This window comes from Pempheris klunzingeri, chromosome 6, assembly GCF_042242105.1.
Source record: "Pempheris klunzingeri isolate RE-2024b chromosome 6, fPemKlu1.hap1, whole genome shotgun sequence".
Classification (NCBI taxonomy): domain Eukaryota; kingdom Metazoa; phylum Chordata; class Actinopteri; order Acropomatiformes; family Pempheridae; genus Pempheris; species Pempheris klunzingeri.
The window spans coordinates 26,816,933-26,829,493 of NC_092017.1; the positions used below are offsets into that span (position 1 = coordinate 26,816,933).

Genomic DNA, 12,561 nt, shown 5'->3' on the forward strand with positions numbered 1-12,561 from the left:
ACCACTGTTGGTAGATTTTCTTTCAATAAATAGTTTAAGATGAAGAAACTACCAGTGCATGCTTCTACTTAAATGTCCTACTTTCATGATATAATATCACTGTAGCATTCACTTTTTACATTTTCCATATATTTCACCTGAAAGCTGAATATCCCTAACTTTTTGTGAGTAGTGTAGATGTGTATATATATATGTGTGTGTGTGTATATATACATATATATATATACACACACACACACACACACACACATATGTGTGTATTCTGCTGGAATGACTAATGGAGGTCAAAGCCCCCCTTCTGTCGTGCTGATCTAAAACTAACAAATGCACTTACTAAATATGGGTCACATTTAATTAAGGTGCTTGTACTTTAATATTTATTACCTTTATTCCAAAACATTTATCAGACTGATGTGGTTTCTTTGCAGGTGGAGACTGAAAACAAAGTTTAGACCTCAGTAACTTCACCAGGACATAAACTCCACAGTCCAGCACCAAGGGGCTCATTTGGTTTGAGTGCTTTTCACACAAAGACACATTTTCTGCTCCTGGAAGAGCTAAAAGTAATAAAAACACTTTGGCCTTATTAATCTAATGTTTGACAGCAGCCATAAATAAAACATGTGCTCAGTGGAAGGACTCATCTCAAACTGGATTCGCAGCAAAGTTGTTTTCCCAGGTCACCTCGCGCCTCTCCGTGCCGTGGGGGGTGTGGGAGTCTCCGCTCTGTTCCTCCCCCAGGAGGTGAGCGCGTCGGTGGGCTGTGGGAGAACTGCATGTCCCAGAGATCACCAGTGACCCTGGAACCGGGGCTCGGGTAACATGGCAGCACCGTCCGGCAGCACATGCGGGGTCATGGAGCGGTCTATCCGGGAGCGGGTGCCCCCGCTGCTGACGGACCTCTACCAGTTCACCATGGCGTACGCGTACTGGAGAGCCGGCCGGCACGAAGAGCCCGCCGCGTTTGAGCTCTTCTTCAGGGACAACCCGTTCGGCGGAGGCTTCTCGCTGTTCGCCGGGCTGCACGACTGCCTGCTGTTCCTGCGCGGCTTTCGCTTCACAGACGAAGGTGAGCAGATCAACTCGGACTTTATTGATCCCCTACGATCATTTGTTCACATTTGAACTGCAACACGTGTAATCAGTTATTTCCACGGGAGCCGCTGGACGTCGCATTCCTCCTTTTACGCAGACCGATGTGTGTGGTTGCGCAACCCGTCACCCCTGTGGAGGGTTTCAATGAGAAAACGGAGCCGATGGAGCCTTTACGTGAACTTTGACGCATATTTCTGAACTTTAGCACATATGAATGATCTGTAATCTCTGGTGTGCTTCAAGGATCAGCACATGAAGCAAAAAACCACCTTTAACGAGACGCGTCCTGCAAGCGGTTAGTCTGCTTCTGTAGGAGGCTCCGACTCAAGGAGAGACTGTTCAAGGTTGTGTTTTTTAACACAGTTTGGACTGATGAGAACTAAAACAGACTCTGAAGTTCTTGCACTTGCAGCAACTGTGTGACAGTTTGAAAGCTTCACTAATAAATGCAGAATAAGCCGAATCATGGGATTGTTATTACTGAGGGGTTTAACACGTGAGCAGCATTTCAGTGGTGTCAGTCATCCTCCATAAGTCCTGGAGAGTGACTAGTACCTGCAGCTGTCTAATAACTGTAGTGGAAGTGTCCTTTATTGTCTTGTATGTCCAGATGAAACTACTTAACAGACACATTAGATAAGTTAATATCCCTCTGAGGGGTCAGCTGTGTCCTTAAAGCTTTTGTTTTGATGCATTACTTGTTTTAAGTTTAAGTAAATCTTATATATTCTTATTATTTCACCTCTAACAGAGCATTTTGTTACTTTTCCTTAACCAGGATATCTTAATACTTTAGGTAGAGTATTGTGAAATGGAAGTCTCTTAAGTGAAGTACTTACTTTCCACCACTGCAGTCATGGAGCTGCCACACTGAAACATGTTTAGTGTAAACGTCACAGTCACACCACCGGGGTTATTAGATTTAGCTGTGTGTGTGTGTGTGTGTGTGGTGAGGGGGGGGGCACATGCTTGTGTAACAGCCCATGTGTTGTGGGATGAAGGATGATGCCCTCTGTGGCTGACGGTGCTGCAGCTGTGGTGTTAACTGTGCTGTGTTTCTGTGGCTCCAGATGTGGAGTTCCTGCGCTCCGTCATGCCTCCGGCCACCGACGCCGCCTTCTTCCAGTTCCTGCGGGGCCTGGACTGCTCGGGCGTCACGCTCCGCTCCGTCCCAGAGGGCACCGTGGTGTTTGCCAGGGTGAGCTGCAGGTCAAAGGTCAAATACAGGGACTGTAGGTGGTGGTGGGGGTGGTGGTGGGGGCTGGGGGTTCAGAGCGAGTAACTTGTGCTACATGTCGAAAACATCTGCAGGTGCCTCTGATGGAGGTGGCAGGCCCGCTGGCTGTGGTGCAGCTGCTGGAGACCAGTTTACTGTGTCTGGTCAACTACGCCAGGTAGAGACACACACACACACACACACGTACTTGTACTGTTTGAGTTAATGGTGACTTTTCATATCAATAATGAACCATTACAACTGTATGTGTTTATATTTGTAGGGCTGCAACCAGTCGATTGTCTTTACTAACTCCTATTGATCAATTTACTGTTTTATCTGTTTCACTGAACATCGTTTTAATCCTGGCAGTCCACTGTTTGATAAGTTTGATATTTCAGAAACCGGACACCATTGTCATCGTTCTCCTTATAACCATTCTGTATTTCTTCTTCATGTTGATTGAAAAGGATATCAGTTTTTAATGATACTCAGCAGATAAAAGCAGTTAATTTGGGAAACTGGAGCAAGTAAATGTTTTCTTGATGAATGACTCAAGAAGATTTGAATCTTCTGGTCAACTGATCAATGAACTGACTAATTGTTTCAGCGCTGTGTATTTGGTATTGAGGTCACCAAGGTCGTGCCTTAACTTGTATTTTTAACCGGTTTGATAACTCTGGGCAGAAGTCTATTCGAGATTCAAAACTATTCACACACACCTTAAATGACATAATTAAAGGTAAGAAGTGCAGTAAAGTTGAGGCTCCACAGCACTTTTATTAACACCAGGCTGTTTGTGCTGTGTCCTCTCTGTCAGTCTGGTGTGCAGTAACGCTGCTCGTTTCCGCCTGGCAGCCGGCCCCAGGAGGAAGCTGTTGGAGATGGGCCTCAGGAGGGCTCAGGGACCAGATGGAGGGCTCACCGCCTCACGATACACACACATCGGAGGTGAATGCTGCGTGCTGCTCCGACACTCCCTGCGTCAAAGTTCTGTACAGTTCTTCTGCTGCCTCCGATCATTTCTGTGGCGCCCGGGTAGCTCACCTGGTGTCCTCTGTCCAATAACAACAACCACCACCCAACACAACATGCACAGATGTGTGTGTTTGCACCGAGAGGAGGCACATGGACCTGGATCCATATCAAGAGCTTTAATGGGGCCCAGAAGCTTGAGAAAAGAATGATGCAACTTCACCTTCCTCTTACACAGCGAGTCTCCGACAAACACACTGAAAGAAAAACATTCTTTTCACTTTACTGAACCAGAAATATTAGATTATAGTTACGTAATCACACAGGAGATTTCTAAATGCCTCCAAATGAACTGTACGCAGGTGAGTGGCCTCTTCATGATGTAACACACCAAGAGACTGACAGTCTGAATCTGTCCTCCAGGGTTTGATCTCACCAGCAACGTTCAGGCTGGTTTCCTGTTTGGGATCCCCGTTGCAGGGACCATGGCGCACTCATACGTCACTTCCTTTACCTCCCTGGAGGAGGTTTGCCCACAAGTGAGTGTGTGTTCTCTCCTCTAATCATCCTCAGAGCACCATTTTTTAGCTTCTTACTAACAAACTGTGGGTGTTTGCATTATTTTTGAAGTGTACAGGAAGTTTTTGGATTGATTTCATCCACCACAGTGAGCAGCACCGTGTGTTAGCTGCACAGCCAGTTCAATACAATTCGTCGTTGGGAAGCCAGTGAGGGATAAAAGGTTTAGTCAGCAAGCTTAACTAAGCTTATCACTCCTACAGCATCATATAATTTAGATAATTTACAATGATTTGAACAAGAAGTGTTTAATTCAAGCTAAAGACCAAAAGATACTTGTTTTTGATCGACACTAATTTAATGTAATATGTCTGAAAGCTCAGTAAATGCAGTGGTTCAATGGTTTTAACTGGCAGCTGATAAGGTTTGTAAGTCTGGAGCCCTTAGTCTTCACTATTTATATTATGACATATGGTGGCAGATCTTCACGATGCATAATGTCCAGGGAAGGTTCAGGGTCATCAGTCTCCATAGGAAAACTGTGGCTCAGATTTTACATCCAGTTTTATGTTTCCACTCAGACTCTCGTGGCGTTGAACGGGGACCCCGATCCAGTCGACATCATCTCGTTGACGAAGGGCTGGTTGAGTCGTGTGTGTGAGCTTCTGGGAGCAGAGCCCGGGAAGATCCTGGAGGGCGAGTTGGCTGCCTTTTTGTCCTACGCCATCGCCTACCCCCAGAACTTCCTCCCTGTGATTGACAGCTACAGCGTCAGCAGGTAACTGCGTTTGGCCGCTTCTGTTGCAGCTTTGTATCGAGACTTTTATCGCGTGATTCATGACAAACAGCGTCTCTCTTAAGGTGGAATCACGTGATTGTTTTGTGTTAAGTTTCAGGTTTTAGTTTAAAACTCCAACAGTAAAGTTGTCCCTCTTTTTCTCTTCCTGTTTTCCTGCAATTTCACTTAAAACTGTCACACTAACATAGAGAGTTGTCTCATTAACCCACTTCAAAACTACAGTATATATATATACTTAATATATATACTCAAATATGTACTTAAGTACAGTTTTCTGGTAATTGTACTGTATTTAAATTTTCTGCAACTTTTTTGCTAGTTACACTTTTACTTAATGTATATTATACTTTTTACTTCACTACATTTATTTTAAAACTTAACTTATTTTGCAGAATCAGATAAACAATAGAATGAGGATGTATTAAATTCACAAGCTACCCAGCAGTATGATTATAATGAAATGATTTAAATCAGCTCCACTTTCACCAGCTGCAACATTAAAGTTGTATATTACTGCATCTATTATTAGAATCTAATGATGGACAGTAATATAGATTATTCAGAAATAGAGCATTCTGCATAATGAGCAGTTTTACTCTTGGTGCTTTAAGTATATTTTGGTGCTAATACTTTTACTTAAGTATAAGTAGAATATTTCTACACTGTGGTATTGTCTTCTTTTGCACCAGTAAACAGTCTGTTACTTCCTCGGTGCTCCAGCAGCGGTGCCTGATCAGGGTTAGTGCTTTACTGCACTAACTCAGTTTGACCAGTAGGTGTCACTGGTGCAGAGTTAAATCAGGTTCTGATGGTGATGCAGTTTGATGGAGAGCCTCAGTCCATTATAGACACAAGGAGGAACATCTTCTTTCTCCAACCACAGAATGGTTTTTCTCGTGAAGCTCATATGATGAAATGTGTGTGTGTGATTTCAGCAGTGGTCTGTTGAACTTCTGTGCTGTGGCCTTGGCGCTGTGTGAGCTGGGCTACAGGCCTGTAGGAGTTCGTCTGGACAGCGGGGACCTCTACAGGCAGTCAGTCGAAGTCCGTCGTGTCTTCAGACTCTGCAGCGAGCAGTGAGTGCTGCATGTGAATGTCTTTTAAAACCTGCAGAGAGAAAATATCTCACTCTTCCAGACCTCCGATGGTCCGATTGGCTTCTTTTGAATCGTTTCCTTTCGTTTGCTTCGTCTCCTCAGTTTCTCCATCTCTGCCTTCGACTCGCTGATCATCGTTGGGACCAACAACATCTCAGAGCAAAGCATGGCAGAGCTCAACAAGAAGGTAACTTGAGTGAACATGTGGACTGTTGACGATGAACCAGATGCTCATTTTGTCCTCTGTTGTCTTTTCTGCCTTCAGGCTTTTTCCTCACATGTTCTGTGTGTGTTGTTGTTCCAGGAGAATGAGATCGATGTGGTTGGAGTTGGAACACATCTGGTCACCTGCACAAAACAACCCTCGCTGGGCTGCGTGTATAAGGTAATGTGCACAGAACAGCAATATATTATGTTACTTAAATAAAGAACTACGAGTAAAAGTGCTGCATTCAAAACCTACTTAAGTGAGAGTGACTTGGTCCAGTGGTTTGCCTGAGAACAGGAAGTGAAAAGGGTATAAAGGCTGCAACTTAATCCTTCAGGGCAATTGGCCCTGATCACAGCAGGTCCACTAAAAGGGCTTGTTTTCACCCCTGACAGGCTGAGATTGTTATTCTAAGTGTCTGACAACATTACGGGAAGGATCCCCACAGAGACAGACCTGGAAGATCCTTTTGGTTTAACAAGATGCAGCCGTTATATCCCTCAGTTGAAAACCACCAGACTCCATTGAAAAAAACTGTGATTTTACAGTGTAGTTGCTGATGTACAGCTGTCTCAATCAGTTAGTGTGTTTCTGTTATCGCGTGACTTCAGTGTTTTAAAGGCTGTCAGTTCAGATCCAGCACAGAATATTTATACAAACAAACTAGCTGATCAAGGCAGCAGTAAACCAGCCACTCCTATGTTCTGCGACATAAAATTACTATTTTTTTCAATGGAGTCTGGTGGGTTTGAATTAGCACAATAAAACAGCGGTTTCTGGTTTAACAAAAAGGATCTTACAGGTCTGTATCTGTGTGGACCCTTTCTAAAATGTTGTCAGAGTCTTTGAATGACAAGCTGAGCCTGTCAGTGGTAAAAACAAGCACTTTTAGTAGATGTACTATGATCAGGCACGATTGTTCTTCAGCAGTACATTGCAGCTATAACAGCTTGTCCGCCGCCCGTTCTCAGCTGCCAGCGGAGGCGATCTGCTGGACCAGTTCCAAAGGTTTTGTACCTACTGGTCCTTTCGAATCCAAAATATCTAAAACTAGGCTCCATGTTTAAAAATACCCTATAGTTATCCTGTCAGTGTTTTAGTATTATATCTGATGTTTGTGGATTAATACCACTGCTGCATTAATGTTTATGTTTATTTTAGATAGTTTAATCTACAGCAATGCATCATGGTCTATAAGATCATCATACGTTTGTAGCGTCACTGTTCTGAGAGAAGAGGTCAACTTTTCACGAGCTCAGAAAAACAGCTTGTTCGGCTTTGTGACGAAGCATTTCCTCCTGATCCAAGAGGGTTTTAACTCGTTTATTTAGCTTAAGACGGAGGGGAATTTCCTCTTTCCTCAGCCGTAACGGAACACTTCATCCTTCAGTTTATCACAAACATTCACAATCACCAAATTGGGATGGAACTGGACAGGAAGGAGGGGAAAAAGTGTAAAGCAACTAAAGCTGTTCAAACAAATGTGGTGTTACTCTGAGATGTAGTGGAGTAGAAGAACAAGGTGGAATAAAATGGAAACACTCAAGTAAAGTACAAATATCTTGAATTTGTACGTACATGCAGCACTTGAGTAAAGTTTTCAGTCACATCTCACTTGTGTATGTGTGTCAGCTGGTGGAGGTGAGGCAGAGGCCCAGGATGAAGATCAGTGAGGACCCAGAGAAGAGCACCGTCCCCGGGAGGAAAGCAGTCTACAGGCTGATAGATGCTGAGGGTGAGAAGATTATTATTATTATTATTATTACGTATGCTAGCGAAGGGTGGGTGAGTTCGTCTAGTATCAAATATCTTGCTGTACTCTTTATATCATTCATTTAATATCTCTCTGTGTATTTGGCTATTGTTATCTGCTTTAGTAATATTAGATTTTTTGTGATCTTTGCATGGATGAGTGTCTTAATTTTTCAGGAATGTAAATTGCTGGACATTAAACATGCTTAGATCATCTATTAATCACTTCACATCATCTCTGCATTTTATTATATGAGGATAAAAAATTACATATCTGTGAGGAAAAGATTTTATCCCTATCATTCACACGTGATGCTAATGTTAGCATTTGAGCTGAGCCTAACTAGAGACGACAACCTTTTCTGCAGTGTTTTGATTAAGAAGTGGCTGTAAGAATAGAAGCATGTTTCATTTTGCATCCATCATAGTTTATAATGAGGCTGCCGGAGTCCCTTTAAAGATCTGACACAGCTCTGCGCTGTTTTCTCCACTGCAGGCCATCCTTTCCTCGATCTGGTGTGTCTCGCTGCGGAGTCTCCCCCCGAGGCAGGAGTCTCTCTGAGCTGTTACCCTCTGAGGTGCCATAACTCCTCCGTCTCCGTCACTCCAGCTCAGGTCACCTGTCTGCGCCAGGAAGTGTTCACCAAGGGACAGGTGAGGCGGGAACGGGGACTGCTCAAAGACTGTCCATGCATACTTTTGGGTTTTCATCCGAGAAGAGTCTGGACTGGAAGTCTGCGTAAAGCGTTCATCAGCACCCTTCTGGATTTGATATGTTGGACAGCAGTGGACTTCATGGGGAGGACACACCCAGAAAGCCTGCAATTTAGATTCACACTCTCTCTCTCTCTCTCTCTCTCTCTCTCTCTCTCTCTCTCTCTCTCTCTCTCTCTCTCTCTCTCTCTCTCTCTCTCACACTTATACCATAAACCACATCTGAGGGCAGCGGCTTCAAGAATGATGTGTGGGAGTTTTAGAAAGGTATTAAATATACATGCACACTGCTGCATCTGGTTAAAAACAATCGAGTATAAAACACAAAGAAGAAGAATTTCCTTTGTGTGTCCAGCATCTACTGTGTGGTATTCAGAGGCACATTTTATAAAAGCTATTAGTGTGCACAGCATCTAAAACAACAACATCAATGTCTATACTATATCTATTCTGCTGTCCTGACAGATTTGATGATTATTCTTTATTATACTGTATGTTTTGGAAGATACAAAGCAAGACAGGACCCTACTGTGTAGGAGTTTAGTCTTTATGAATGTGTGTCCCACTCTTTCTAGGTCACACACCCTCTGTGCAGCGCTGCAGAAACTAGAGCAAAGGTCCAGGGCTCCCTCCAGACTCTGCATCCTCGACACAAGAGGCTGCAGGAGCCAGAATCTTACTCGGTGAGTTTCACACATGCATACAGAAAACAATCATATGGAAGCCCGTTTCCACCAGTGAAAAAAAACAAAAGATGAGATAAAAAGTCATACTTACGAGATAAAAAGTCGAAATGAAGAGATAAAAAGTCATAATTACGAGATAAAAAGTTGAAATTATGAGATAAAAAGTCGAAATTACAAGATAAAAAATTGAAATTACGAGATAAAAAGTCGAAATTACGAGAAAGGAAATGCGCATGCGCTTCAGTTGTACCGACAGAGAGAGGGGTCCATGAACGCCTCGCTTGTCCAGCTACAGCAATGACGCTATTACAGGTGACTTCATGACTGCATGATATAGCTTTGAAATATTAAATTAGTTCATTGTTGCAGGGAGCAAAAGAAGTTGCAAGAATTTCTTTAATGTGGCTTTGAAATGATCTTCTAATGTCTAACTCTGTGGTCTTCGTTACAGTGAGTCTTATTCTTTCTACGCCAAAGGTTCTTCTTGCTTAAAATCCTTTCTAGTGTGCGTTTGCTCAGTATAATGCGCATTTCCTTTCTCGTAATTATGACTTTTTATCTCGTAATTATGACTTTTTATCTCGCAATTTTGACTTTTTATCTCGTAATTTCGACTTTTTATCTCGTAATTATGACTTTTTATCTCGCAATTTTGACTTTTTATCTCGTAATTATGACTTTTTATCTCGTAATTATATCTTTCTTATCTCGTAACTTCCACTTTTTATCTCGTAATTTCGACTTTTTATCTCGCAATTTTGACTTTTTATCTCGTAATTATGACTTTTATCTCGTAATTATGACTTTCTTATCTCGTAACTTCCACTTTTTATCTCGTAATTTCCACTTTTATCTCGCAATTTCCACTTTTTATCTCGTAATTATGACTTTATCTCATAATTTCGACTTTTTATCTCGTAATTTATACTTTTTATCTCGTAACTATGACTTTCTTATCTCGTAATTTCCACTTTTTATCTCGTAATTATGACTTTTTATCTCATCTTTTTTTTTTTCACTGGCGGAAACGGGCTTCCATACAATCACACCTTCTCACTGTACACTTGTATAAGACATCCCTACTTATTCTGTGGCGCTCTCTCCCACCAGGTGGCGCTGTCAGAGGAACTCCATAACCTGGTCACGGAGATTCGAAAAGGAAGCTCCAACAACAGCAACTTTCTGTTAGCCAACTAAAGCTAATCCTACATGACTATTCCTGTTTTTTTTTTGTCTCTCTTCCAAAGTGCCTCACAGTAAAAGTGTGTTTGCAGCACGTGGCTGTAATGAACCCTAGCAAATGTGTCGTGGTCCGTGTCATTCGAAGCTCGTGTCTATTAAACAGGTTTAAAACGAACAGAACTTGTCGAGGAGCCCAGATGGAAGTAAATGAAAACAGAGCATCCGATTAGTTTCGGGGATACGGTGGCGTGGATGGTTTCTACGACATGCACTTTGTACATCGACAGATCAGTGTGGACGTCTGAATAAGCTATTAAACGGCCCCCCGACCTTTGCATCTCCATCGTCTTTGTTTTTGGTTTAAGTGGAAACAAATGGAAACAAAAGAAAGGCCTCAGTGCTAAAAACTCAAAGCACTAACATGCAAATGAAAGCTCTCAGATGGAACAACACACAAACTAGTGGTAGACATCAGTCAGAATAAAGTCTGACATGTTTTATGATTGATTTTAAAAAGTTGGTTTATGTATAAACAATGTTCAAATAATAGTTTGACCAAAAGAACAAATAAAAATACAGACAGATATATTATTTCACATGGTAATAGCTGTCATCTTTTGGCGGAGGCCACAAAATACAGTTAAAATCTAATGTAATTTTGGGTTAAGACTTGTTTTCATATGTCTGTAATGTCTGTGAATGGTGATACTACTAATAATACTACTATTGACTTTTATTAGAATCTTTCTTTGTGTGGTTTTCAGCTGATGTTCATATTAAAACCACTCAAACTTCTCATCTTTGGTCCCCTCCAGCGGTAGTCTAATATTGAAGCTGAATTTAACTGGAATAAATATACTATAAACTGGATTTAATCTTACTTTCAACACTTCCCACCAGAATATCTTTTAAAAACTGGTTCAGTTACCTTCCACAGATTGTGGCCTTGAATTAGTTCACGTAAAATATTCTGTTTCAGGTGCATTTGTCATCTAAAGATGTTCTATTTTCAGTTTCAAAGGTGCAGCACGGTTGTTCGGTGTGAGTGATGTTGGCTCCTCTCCTGTTTGTGTTTGACCTGACTTGAAATCCGGCTCAGGAGGGTTCAATGATTGACTGGAGGGTCACACACTCCTCCTCAGCCGTCTCCACCCTGTCATGAAAAACCCTTTTCTGCTCCACTCTCTCTCCACCACCACCCCCCCTCTTCCTTTCCGCCTCAGGACATGCGAGAAGCGTTTCCTTGAATTCTGATTGGCTGCCTGCTGACCAGCGGTGGTACACCCAGCAGACATATGGAGCTGATTAGACATGGAGACGCTGTGATGTCATCCACCGCTGTCTCATCTCACCGAGGTGCTCGACACTCGGTGGGAATCTCACAGAACACCGAACCTGCACATGTGGATTTCTGGTCGTTCACATTACTGCAGTTTTATCTACTGACTGATATTAACTAACTGACATTATATTAGTTGGGTAAAAGTATCAGTAACACTGTGCAAACACACTGAAGTAGCAGGAAGAGGCCTGATTTCCTGCTTTTACTCATAAGTAAAGTTAAAGACTGAATATACTTATCGAAACATTGAAATATGATATATTATTGAATAGTTCTTTCTGTAGGTGAAGCAGTTTTTAACTCTTTTTAATCAGTATACATGTGGTGGAGTAAAGATGAGGTAATATTCTTCATCTACAATTAAAAAAGGGCAACTAATGATAATAATTTTCATTATCAGTTAATGTTTTTGATTAATAAATTGGTAAATCTATAAAAAGCACAAGAAAAAATGGCCATTAAAAGTTCCCAGAGCCAAAATAACACTTTTTTGCTCCATGTAATGTGCAACTCGTGTGCAATACTTTACCTTTGATTGTATAATCAACTTTGTTTTTATATTTGATGTTAGGCAACATGGCTGTTTTTATATTTCTTTATTTATTGGCCTTATATATTTATCTTTATATCTTCGCGAGTGTACTTGTACAATTGTAGAGGCAAAAAAACTTCTTGAAATTCTGAAAACAACTGTCCGAAACACTCGTAGTGTAAAATATAAAAGTGATAGAAGATGGAAAAGCACATTTGTAAAGGTTTTCTGCTCATCTGATGGTTTGGGGATCAATAATATCTCCTTCTAACATGTGGTGGGGTAAATATATTAAGGAGTATAAAATGGAAATCACAAGTATAATCTTAAGTATAGTCATTGACTAAAGAAATAAATAAACAAGCTGATGACAAGAATTAATCTTATTTGGAGGAGATCCACAGTCTCAGATTTGTGTGTTTATGAATCTATGTCCTCTGGGAT

The 12,561-nt window shown here is 41.6% G+C and overlaps 1 protein-coding gene across 2 annotated transcripts; it reads left to right on the plus strand.

Annotated features, from left to right (window-relative positions):
* Positions 1 to 751: 751 nt before the first annotated feature.
* On the plus strand, positions 752 to 10,563 carry naprt (nicotinate phosphoribosyltransferase). Of its 2 annotated transcripts, none has more exons than XM_070831818.1 (13): positions 752 to 1,069; positions 2,166 to 2,293; positions 2,407 to 2,489; positions 3,132 to 3,262; positions 3,710 to 3,825; positions 4,387 to 4,583; positions 5,540 to 5,680; positions 5,804 to 5,888; positions 6,006 to 6,086; positions 7,542 to 7,644; positions 8,158 to 8,315; positions 8,951 to 9,058; positions 10,172 to 10,563. In XM_070831818.1, exons 1-13 carry the CDS (start codon positions 823 to 825, stop codon positions 10,256 to 10,258), a joined length of 1,665 nt encoding a protein of 554 aa, XP_070687919.1. In that variant the 5' UTR covers positions 752 to 822; the 3' UTR covers positions 10,259 to 10,563. The 2 variants fall into 2 exon arrangements, with proteins under 2 accessions (XP_070687919.1, XP_070687921.1); XM_070831820.1 differs by having other exon boundaries at positions 5,543 to 5,680.
* The last annotated feature ends 1,998 nt before the right edge of the window (positions 10,564 to 12,561 follow it).

What these genes read in the sequence shown, in the direction of transcription:
- naprt (XM_070831818.1), top strand. Translation starts at nt 823, where the DNA reads ATGGCAGCACCGTCCGGCAGCACATGCGGGGTCATGGAGCGGTCTATC. An exon ending in GACAGCTACAGCGTCAGCAG is followed by an intron (nt 4,584 to 5,539) that starts GTAACTGCGTTT and finishes GTGTGATTTCAG; the next exon opens with CAGTGGTCTGTTGAACTTCT. An exon ending in AAGTGTTCACCAAGGGACAG is followed by an intron (nt 8,316 to 8,950) that starts GTGAGGCGGGAA and finishes CACTCTTTCTAG; the next exon opens with GTCACACACCCTCTGTGCAG.